Here is an 11,383-nt window from a genome sequence, read left to right as displayed (position 1 = left end):
AAGTCACAAGGACAAGTGCAGATGGGTACTGACCTAGAAGTGGAGGAAGAACTAGGAAGAAAGTCTAGACCTGTTGTGTGTCTAGGAGATGAAAGGAAACAGGCTCAACTTATAAATGAAGTATTCTCTGACATCTTCTTTAGCTTTATTTTTATTTTATGTAAATGGATGTCTTGCCTGCTTGTATGTCTGTGGACCACAGGTGTGCTGTGACCACAGAGACCAGAAGAGGGTGTCAGATCACCAGGAACCAGTTAGAGGTAGTTGTAAGCTGCCATGTGGGTGCTGGGAACGAAACCAGCCTCTGGAAGAGCAGCCTGTGTTCTTAACTGTTGATCTATCTTCTAGCTCATTCTCTTGTATTTTTATTTGCTGCTCTTTAGTCATGCAGAGACTGCAGAATTTGAGTGTTCCTTCAGATGTCTGGTCTTAGAACTCTATTCAAGCCTCTGGGTTTTACGGGAAGGGAGGAGAACAGGACTTTGCTCTTTATCCTTTCTCGCCTTTTAATTTTCTTTGTGGATGGCCAGAAGAGCTGATATATGTAAAATTCTTCTTCTGTCTGTCGTGGGATTTTACCATTCAGGAAGGAACAATATCAGGTCTCTACTATCTCTAGAAGGACTATCCCCATGAGCTGTGCTTCTTCCTAATAACACAACTGTCAGTCTTGGATGAATAAGCCTGGCGATTTTTAAAGCAGTGTCTTGGCTTAACAGCCAAATTGAATGCTTTTAGACCTACACACTGCCAAAGGTTGTCACTTAGGCAGACTCACTAACAATCAGAATAGAGCTCTGAGAGTTCACATTGTCAGTAAGTCAGGTCAGTGCTTGAGCGTGGGAACTGCGGAGTGTTTCACACACATATGGAAGCTGGAGAAGGACATTAGGCATCCTTTTCTATCCATCTCCACTTTGTTCCTTTGACAGCCTTCCATTAAGCCTAGAGCTTGGTGTTGACCATCAAGCCACTGAGACACTGACTCCGCCCCTCACAGTGCTTAGGTGAGAGGAACACGTGTGACTACATGCTCATGAGAACTCATGCTTGCCTAATAGCACTCTGATGCACTGAGCCATCTCTTCAGCCCCAACAGTAGCTCTTTTTGAATTATGGCTGTCTATGAGAGCAGGATTTAGGCCAATAATCCAAAGGACTTCTGCTCAATGACACCTGATTTCCTAGAGAACGACAGGAGGACAATACGCTCACATGTCAAAGGCACTGGAGGGAGGGAAAAGAAAAAGGCTGAACCAGCGGAAAAGAATATCATCTCTCTTCTGCTCATTTGGCATGGCTACCAGCATAAGAAGTTATACACCAAAGGCAATCATATTTCCTAACTTTCTGGATGTTCAAAATTATCTTAAATATATAGTCAGAAAGGTTTAAGTAAGGTAGTGAGAGAAAGCAAAACAGCCTACAGACCTCTCTGGGTGATAAACCACTTCACAGAAACAAACAAACAAACAACCAGACATGTTTGACAGAAATCAAGGCTAATAAATGAAGCCTGTCTTGAAATGACAAGCAACTTCCTGAAACAATAGAAACTAATATCCGAATGTCTTAAGAGCTTGGAGGAGTTGAACGCCACACAAGGCACCTTCTGGGACTCAGCAGGGGCCCTGAGAGGCAGCACCTGTCAGCAGCTTGCTCACCAGGTGAGCAACTAGGTAAAGAAAGGTAAGGCACTTTGGCTGGAGGCCTGAAGAAAGGGCATTTCTTGGGTCAAGCACTTTTCCCCTCTTGCTATTTGTTTAATCTTCTGGAGAGTTCCACAATGGACTTTGTTTTCCAACCCCCATTAGGGAAGAGAAACCTTCAAATTCAAAGTTACTAAAGGCTGACAAGGGCACAGCTGGATTCCAATGTCCCACTCAGGAGGTCAGAGCCCTTTGTGTGACAGGTCGCCTTTCAAGGCTCTCTCCCAAATCTCTGCATATTTATACACTGATTCTCAGGACTCACAGGTGGACCCTAGATGTGGTGGTATTTTTTTTGCAAGTGTAAGTGGCCTCACTGTTCAGATCCCTCTAGTTGACTGGCATGCACAGTTCTGGGAGTGGGGTGGGATATGCCCCATGGAGATGCCAGGCTGTTTTTATCAGTCTCAATGCCAAAAACCACCTATAAGTCCCTACATGTTGCGGGAGAACAGTCCCTGACTCTGGGGTTAGCTCACTTCTTTCCACATGGATAAAACCTGAGGTTAGAAAACACCACTTGAAAGTGACTCATTTCTAACTCCCCTGCCAAAAACAACACCCATTTACGCAACTCCCTCACACAGCAGACTCTTCCTCCTCTTCAGGGTGACTGCCCTATCAAACTGAGGCGGATCTCCCTACAAGCTGCCCTTCTGTTCATTACCAGAGATTCAAATCACACTATTCTACATGCATCTATCTTTCTGTGATGGGGGGGGGGGGGAGGGAGGAAGGGGGTCGCAGACAGTCAAAGCAATGAGTTCCTCCCACGCTGTGCTCTGCAGTGATAGGTCCAGATAGCGTACGATGTCATATCCCAGACCGGCTGGGACTCATTTCTTAACCCAACCTTCAAAAGTGGTCGGGGAAAGGCCCCATGAATCAGGGAACTCTCTCTTTTCAGCTGAACTCACAGCTTGGTTTCTGGACTCAGAGCACCTCATATTTTCCACCTCTAACTGTGTACGTGCAGAGGGAAAACTTTCATTGGGTGTGTCTGTAACCCAGACCTTGGCAGAGGAATAGCCGTGGGCAGTCACTTGATATATGAAAATCACTGTGCTTCTGCAAATGGAGGCAAGTATTCCAAGAGGAAAAAAAAATTATCCCCTTAGTTTGCTACAGAGTGCTACATCCCTCTCCAAACATCTGTATCAGCTTTTAACCTTTTAAAGTCATGGAAGTTCATAGACAGATTTTCTTCCTCCACATTCCAGGTAAGGACAACCCCTGTCCTCTGCGGGGAAGAGGACACGAAGGGAACTCCCCCCCCCCCCCCACACACACACCCCGGGTGCTGGTGGGAACATCTTAGTAGGAAGGAACACAGAAGTTGGCACGGGCGTGAAGGACGGATATACAGACAGCACCATGAGGCTTACTGAGTGCTGTGTGTGCCAGAAATTAATTCATAAGCAAATGCTTATTTTATAGTTTCCCACTTGCGACAAAACATCGAGCAGAAAGGAAATATTTCTTCTGGGGGCTGGCACTGGATCAGGGACAAAGCAGCAGGAAGCAGGCTTCAAGATAAGCCTGATCTCCCACTGCCTGACAAGTGTGTCACCCATCCAGAAAGCTCAAGGGCTGTGCAACCATCTTCACGCTCCTGTAAACAGAGCTGCTTTGAAGGCCCCAGGCAGGAGAGTTACCACCATGAGAGAAGCCTTGGAAGAGAAAGAAAGTTCTGAAAGCCTTAGGGACAGGGTTCCTCCAAGTCTATTACACTACACTAGGACAGTTGAACCTTGACTTCTGGCAGTTTTCAGGGATCCAGGTGCTGAGAGGTCAGTGATGGGGGTTTCAGGACAAGAGGGCCGAGCAAGTGTTCCTGTGGCATTGGTTCTGGTTTCCTTCTGACAAAATCTTTTGACAGTATGGCCAATTAAATCCAGGATTTCTGGAGAGCTGAGGTCCCCAGTGGCCTGATCCTCAAGACAAGACTGAGTTTTCACACTCCATCCAAAGGGAGTAGATGTGTGTCAACACTTTCTACAAAGAAGGGATTGCACTTCCAAGGAAAAACTACACTCAATTCCAGAGATTAGAGTGTTGTCCTTCCCTGCTTGTGGCTTCCACTGGCCTATGCTGGGGTGCACAGTCAATTATAACTGAAGGAAAATGGACTGATGCCAGGGACAGCCCTACCAATGCCCTCTCTCATCCTCTACAGGCTTCCCTCCCAACAGCAGGCTGAGGCCTTATGCAACCACGTTGGTTCATGGCTAGAATGTAGTAGGCATGTCACCCTCAAGTCTGAGCACAGGCTTTAAAAGGATGCACAGCTGGGTGTTGGTAGGAGAGGGAATGGGAGCTAGAGCCATGGCTCAGTGGTTGAGAGTTTCAATCCCAGGTCCCATGGTTGGTATCTTACAAGCACCTGTAACTACAGCTCTGGAGGATTCAATGCCCTATTCTGGACTCCTACTGTACCTATGGACAGGTTAAACATGGACGGGCCCATACACAGATTCATAAAATTACACACATAATTAAAAATGAAAATAAATCGTAGTGGGGGAAAATAATGGACAGCTTCAACTTCTATTGCTTCGAGCACTTCTCAAAGAACCCAGCCACCATGTTATAGAAAGAAGCGCCCCACATACCGAAAACCAGTACCCTCCAGCTCAAGCTGAGAACCAACCCTCACAGCCAAACAAGTGGCCATGCTGACGACTCTAGTCCCAACTTCCTGATGAATTCAGCCCCAGTCAAGACCACATGGGGTGAAAGTGTCACTTCGCTGAGCTTCAGCCCACAGAAGCATGTGACTGCTATCAAGTGACTCCTGGGATCTGAAGAGGTTACTCCGTGATAGACAGTAAAGATGGACAGCATGGGAAGTTTAACTGTAGCTCCGACCCATCACTTCCTTGAGTGTGTTTCATCTTACAGCACAGAGTTCACGTGTACACACCTCACAGGGGAGCTGCCAGTCTCAGATGAGACACTGAATGAAAGGGAATCCTGCAGAGGAAGCCTCGGAAGCCAAGCTGGATGCTAGCTGGCTGTGGCCCTTTCACTAGGCCTATCTTTTTCACTTCTCCTAATTTTTACAATTGACACATGCTACCAAACTGTCTCTTTGGGTATTCAGTTGGATAGATTTTTCACACACATATAAAGTTGTGTGACTGCCAGGAAAGGAAGACACACAACACCCCTATGCCCCCAAATACTCCCCTGTGCTCCTACACTTGACCAAATCCTCCTGTGACCCCTGACCCTGTGGGCCGATCTGGTCTTCATCACCATTTGTCTTTCCAAAGAACCAGATAGATACAATTTAGAGTGTGTTGCTGTCTGTACACTCACTGACTTCTTTCATTCAGCCTAGTGTGTGTGAGATGGACCTAGCTACTGACTGCTTACCGGCTTAGCATACTTTCATTGCCGAGTACCTGCTACACGGGTGTCATCCTATGGCTCACTTGTCCAATCATTACTATTTTTTAATAATTATTTTCATGACTTCAGAAATGGACTCCCCATGGAAATAACTAAACAGCTAATATGACTTCAAACAAACAAAAGTCTTGCTTTAAAGCTGCGAGGGTTCAGAAGTCCCTGTCTGCTCGCTGACACAACAGACAGGGCAACGTGAACTGAAAGACAGATTTTGAACCCCACACAATACAGGACTTGAAAGCTGCTTTCCTTTTGATATAAAGACAGTGAACGAATCAGAGTAGGTCGATGGCACTCTAAACACAAGCCTAAAACACAGCCCTGCCTGTATCTCTCTGCTGTCCTTCTGACAACCTGCACTGGCAAGAACAAAGCAGGAAACCCATCTGGCCACAGCACGCTGTCCTTCATGAGAACGTGCACGTCATACAGAACAGGAAGTGGTAATGGGCAGTGAGTTCCAGTTAGGATGACCCTGTCTTTCATGGATCACAGCGTTTATTTCAGCAATCATTAATAACCACCACTTCGGTTCTAACTGAGGGCAGACTTGCCTCCCAGCTGGTCATTTACTACTTTAAACCGGCTTCTCGCCAGCAAGACCAAACTCTGAGTCACCTTCCCTGGGTCTTTAGGGTTCCTGTCCTCAGCTGGTCCCAGACACAACCCTAGCTCTAAATTATTTCCTCCAGAGAAAAGAAGCTTGGGGCAAAGCAGGAATCTCTCAAGGCAACTCCATGCTAGAAGAACAGTCCCTGGAACCATAGGCCTGATACCATGTAGTGGGTCAGACTGGGGTCCTGGTCGTCTCAGAAAGGGGTGAGGCAGAGGGAGCATAAGCTAGAACCTGAAGGCTATGTCCACGCATACTGGCTAAAGCCTACAGCTTATCCACACCCGATCCAGTTACTCATTGGTGTCCTGGTTCCCTGGAGAGGGAGAGAAAGAAAGTGCTTCTATCAGGAGTGGCTGACCAGACCTCATTGCAGCATCTCATCTTCCGACAAAGCACATGAGTCATGAGTGTGTGAAAACACGGAGCTAATATTCATAATTCCTGAATAAGATAAAGAGCTGCAAGGAAAAACAGCTTCTGTCTGCCTCTCCATCACTGTCAGGACGGATGCTCTGAGAAACAGGGCGTCTTGCCAGAACCCCAGATTCCACCTCAGCAGTGAGCCAGTCTCATCCCTGTGAGCCACCCCACGCTTCCTTATTCCCTCACCCGTGGTGGCTCAGAGCATCTATTCATTCCTGGGACAGAAAGCCTCCAGAGACAGCAGGGACGTCTGCCCTCCTCTCAGCTGGACTCAGTTTGCCAGCTCAGTCTCAGGGTCCAGACTTGGCCCCAGCAGAGGGTGTCAGTTTCACCCACTGCAGTCTATCCCTCTTCTCTCTTGCATCAGGGTCCCAACAAGGTCTAGGCTCGTTCTCTCTCTCTCTCTCTCTCTCTCTCTCTCTCTCTCTCTCTCTCTCTCTCCCTCCCTCTCTCTCTCTCTCTCCCTCCCTCCCTCCCTCTCTCCCTCCCCCCCTCCTTTATCACTTGTTAAAACACACCTCGAGCTCAGTGTGTAACCATGTACACAATCACATAACTGTCACCTACACAAAGATAAAGAAGGTTTTTCTAGCATGCAGTTGGCTCCCCTGTGCCCCCTATAGATCCTTTCCTTAGCTAGTATTGTTGTTCTCGGAGTCATCAGAAGGTGGGGCTTACTACCTCATCCCCATATCATTGCTATATAACCTTTTCAAGAAATAAATTTCATTGTGTATACCTAAGGTATGCAACATGATATTGTGACGCATGTATAGACAGGACAAAACTTACTACAGTGAAGCCAATCCACCCATACTCCACATACATTTATTTTTGTTTCCATGGCAACAGCAGAAAAAATAGCTGTTTTAATAGCTCTCATACAACCTGCAGTTTCATTACCTGTATCAATCCTCGAGCTGTGCATTGTTAACACTACAGATTTGCTACTTAGCACATTTGTATCTTTTTATTTTCCTCCTCAGTGAGGAGGACGGAACCCAGGCCCTTGTGCACATGAGTTAAGAGCTATATTACTAGCGCCTGTTTTTAGTGAGGCCGGGGCTCATGGCCTTTAAACTTGCTATGGTGGAGCGGTTTACACTGAATGCTCCCTCCTCCTTCATCTACTTCCCATGGACTGGGGTTACCCCAAATTGGTTTTTTGTTGTTCTTGTTTTTGAAACAGTGTCTCTGTCTATATTTAGCTCTAACCATCCTAGAACTCACTGTGTAGATCAGGGAGGCCTTGATCTCATAGAAATCTGTCTGCCTCTGCCTTCCAAGTGCTGGTATTAAAGGTGTGTACCATAACGCCCAGCCAGTAGATTAACTGTGAATTACTGACTGTCTCTTACGTACCCTCTGATGACAGAGTTAGAGCCCTAAATGATAGTTTTGAGTCTCCTTAGTGTGGTACATTGCTTCTCATTTAAATCTCAATTCTCATCCGGGCTCTCTATGCTCTCTTACACAGTGCTCTTCAGTCTCGCGGACCCGATCCTGTTCACATTCCTCTGGGCCTTGTTAACCAATCTTCCCATGTTGGGGGCCTCATGTTTAGTTTTTAACCTTGTAATCCTATGCCCACTCCTTGAAAGCACAGGTCACCAGAAAACTCTTCACAAACTCTTATCTCCTTATACTGATCTGTCTATCTGTCTGACTGTCTGTCTGACTATTATCTAGAGATATCTCCTCATTACCTTTGTCAACAAGTGGTTTCCCCAGCCCAACCCCTTTTCACTGGGAAGCCATAGACTCTGTTCTTACATGTAGCTTCTTGTCCTTGCTAGACATTCAAGTTTTTTCTTTTTTTGAAAACAACCTCAGAAATTCTTAGATTTCTTCAATTAGTAAAGCTTTTATAAAACACACACACACACACACACACACACACGAGGAGGTGGCTGGGCATGTGGATCAGCTGGTAGAACATCTGCCTGACCAAGTGGATATTTAGATCAACTGATCTGACCACAGGCGATCTAAGACCACTGCTACCATGGCAACACAGGGACCTGACACTGTGCATATAGCACTAGCAGGAAGTGTACCCCAACAAGGGCAAGGGCCCATGAATCCAGCCATTCTCACACCCAGATAAAACTTAACAGCAGTCTCAATATATCATGACTCACGAACTCATGTGTGCATGTGACTACTCAGACAAGCAATAGACTTTGCCACTGGCACGGGTGAGTAACTCATTGCCACAAATCTCTGTGCATAATAAACTTTGAAGTGTGTGTTGGGTCAAGTAGGGATTGGAGGGCAGAAAGAAGGGCCCCTGCAGTGGGTTATGCAAGGGACAGGGTTCCAGGCTGGAAGAGTGAGCAGAGGCTAAAGTCTAACCCATCCTGTGTTTGCTAAGTCAGTGTCTTGGCCCAGAACACATCTATCCTTAGAGAGAAACAACCTTTTCTGATATAGGAAGATACTCTAAGAGTATATGTTCTGAATTTAAATGTAAAGCCAAGAAAGTATCAGGTCGAATATAGACAGAGGGGAAAAACCTTTTATTATATGAATTAACCTGAACAAAGTTTGGATCAAAATGAGTGTGAGTCTGTGTTCATAGGTACATAGTTCCAAAAAAGGCCTCATTCAGTACGCTCACAATGAAAGAAAGACTCAGGCAGAATGGGATGTTAAAAATGGTTAAAGGGCTTAAAACTAAGGAGGCCGAGGCAGGAGGATCATCAGGAGTCTGGTCTACACAGTGAATTCCAGGTAAGCCTACTACATGGAGAGACCTATCTCATAAACACACAATTTTTAAAATAAAAACAATCATTTTAAATGCCATTTCTAGTCTAGCATAATATCATAATTGTGCCTGTAATCCTGCTGCTAGGAAAGATGAGGGCAAAGAACTATCTGAATCCAGGAATCAGGGTCAGCCTGCACCACCCAGGAAGATCCTAACTTAAAGGACAGAAAAATGAAAGAAAAAGCCACTCGTATGTAAAAGTTGTACCACACACATATACGCACACACACATTTGGGCTCCTTTAAATGAACTCTGTGGAGCTAGAAAGAAGAGGGTTTTGTTGTTGTTGTTTATTTCTTTCTTTCTTTGTTTTTTAAACACAGGATCCAGGTTTAGATCCTGAAACTGAAAAATGGTGGCTTACAAGAGTAATTCCAGTTCAAGGGATCTGATGCCCTCTTCTGGCCTCTGTTGGTACCTGCATGCATATTATGTATATAAACTCACACAGGCACATAATGCACATAAAGGAAGCAAATCTCTCTCTCTTTTTTTAATGGTCCATTCAAGGACATTTGCCCAAATTAATATTGTTTAAATATTATTTTAATAACACATATACACATTTTGTTTGTTTGTTTGTTTGCTTGTTTCGAGACAGGGTTTCTCTGTATAGCCCTGGCTGTCCTGGAACTCATTTTGTAGACCAGACTGGCCTCGAACTCAGAAATCTGCCTGCCTCTGCCTCCCGAGTGCTGGGATTAAAGGCATATGCCACCACGCCTGGCAACATATTAATATTTTAAATATCATTTAAAGATGTACAGTCAACAGAAACGTCATTTATCTATCTTTGACTAACCTAGCCTAAGTCTCTTTTCCCTATTAGTCATTTGTTTCATTGAACTTTCAGTTTAAAGGTAGAGTTTATAGTTAACCGTAGTTACAGAGCCTACGGACAGGAAAACATTTTACATCTTCTAAACAACACAAGTCTGAACACTTTTCTGCTTGTCTAATGACAAGAGCTTCTATATTCCTGAATAAAGACCATAAACAAACCTTTAATCATCCATCCATTTGATACATGTTACAGCATACCTACACTGCAGTTCAAACAGACCGTATACTTTGGAACTATATTTGAAAAGACAGAATAGTCACAGCATGAGAAAAATGAGGTCTCCCTCCTGAGACCAAGGCTCAGCCTGGGGACTTGGCCCTCAGAACTAGGGTACGGCACCAGCTGTCTCATCAGCATCCTACCTGGATGGTGGTGTTGCCTCCTTCCAGAAGTGCGATGGCCAGCAGAATGCTTTCATGGAATACTCGGTCACTGGATGCATTCATTATGAGATCGATGACCAGGTTGGAGGCCCCCTCCTTGTCGAGGTGACACTGAACCTCAGCCAGGCTCATCTCACCCCTGCTTGTGGAACTAGATCCAGGACCTCCCCCTGGAAAGGCAGAATATTACTCTTATTAAGACATTGAAAGCTATGAGAGATTTGCATTTTCACTAAGTGCCAACCTTTAATGCTCTAAATAGTAGGTGTCTGTCTCAGGACACCTAAATTTACAAGTGGCAAACATGGTACTGAACTCAGGCAGGCAAAATGAAGGAAAATGGATACATTTTCATCAAGTGACCCCAAACCATTCAGCCAATATGGTATCTTAAAATAAGAAGACTTGGGGCATAATTTGTTTAAGAGTCAAATCAAAAGGAAACATCTCTTAAGACTCTTCCTGGAAAAGCTTTACCGAAAACAATCACCACTGGCCTTCTTTCTAACAAACTCCTTCTTTGACATCATTCATTCATTCATTCATTCATTTATTCACCAAGTATTAAGGCAGTGCTTGGCATGAAGTCAAGAGCTGGGGGAAGGGGAGGGGTGAACAAACGAAGTCCCCCTCTTCACAGCTCTAAAGACAAGATCAATCAGTGAAGAAGAAAGGGCCCATGGCACTCAGTGGGATGGCTATTTTTGGAAAGTTCATATTTAAGAACATGTCTTCAGTTATTATTAGTAATAACTGAAACAATAAAACATAGAAAAGCGGACTGATTAACTCCAGTATGCAAAATACCATCTATCACTCTTTCTGTCCAGAGCTCAGCAGAGGAGCTACTTCCCCTGCAGTCCTAATACCGGTGCATCAGCTGCCGGAGCTGTAAGGCAGCCTATACAGACACTTTTCCCCATTGCGATACCTTCCAGTTCCCTCAAGAATCTGTCCAAAACCCATCTCAGATGATACAGAGAAACAGTCATGAGCTGTGGCCTGAGAAATGGTCCTGCAAGAATCATGGGCTATTGGGGGTTTGAGAAGATGAGTGCCATCTCTGGAGTGTCCAGGAACTGCATCATCACTGAAACCTGCAAAGCCCTTCGAATCGGACAGACCTCAAGTTCTCATCAGAGGAAAGCCAAACACCCTACCCACAAGGTACTAGGATAAGAACATTAAGTACTAGGATTATTAAAAAAAAAATTAGATGT

The 11,383-nt window shown here is 45.1% G+C and overlaps 1 protein-coding gene across 19 annotated transcripts in view; it reads right to left on the bottom strand.

Moving 5' to 3' along the window:
* The window catches only part of Itpr1 (inositol 1,4,5-trisphosphate receptor 1), a 338,034-nt gene that overhangs the window by 100,287 nt on the left and 226,364 nt on the right, over nucleotides 1-11,383 (bottom strand). For all 19 annotated transcript variants that reach the window (XM_006505623.1, XM_017321407.1, XM_006505627.1 and 16 more), the window contains one exon: nucleotides 10,143-10,333. In XM_006505623.1, the coding sequence (XP_006505686.1) occupies nucleotides 10,143-10,333 (191 nt within the window). The remainder of the gene's footprint in view (nucleotides 1-10,142; nucleotides 10,334-11,383) is intronic.

The sequence above is a fragment of the Mus musculus genome, chromosome 6 (assembly GCF_000001635.26).
Source record: "Mus musculus strain C57BL/6J chromosome 6, GRCm38.p6 C57BL/6J".
NCBI classification, from domain to species: Eukaryota; Metazoa; Chordata; class Mammalia; order Rodentia; family Muridae; genus Mus; species Mus musculus.
The sequence above is the reverse complement of the archived record's forward strand: the minus strand, read 5'-3'. Positions and strand labels throughout refer to the sequence as shown.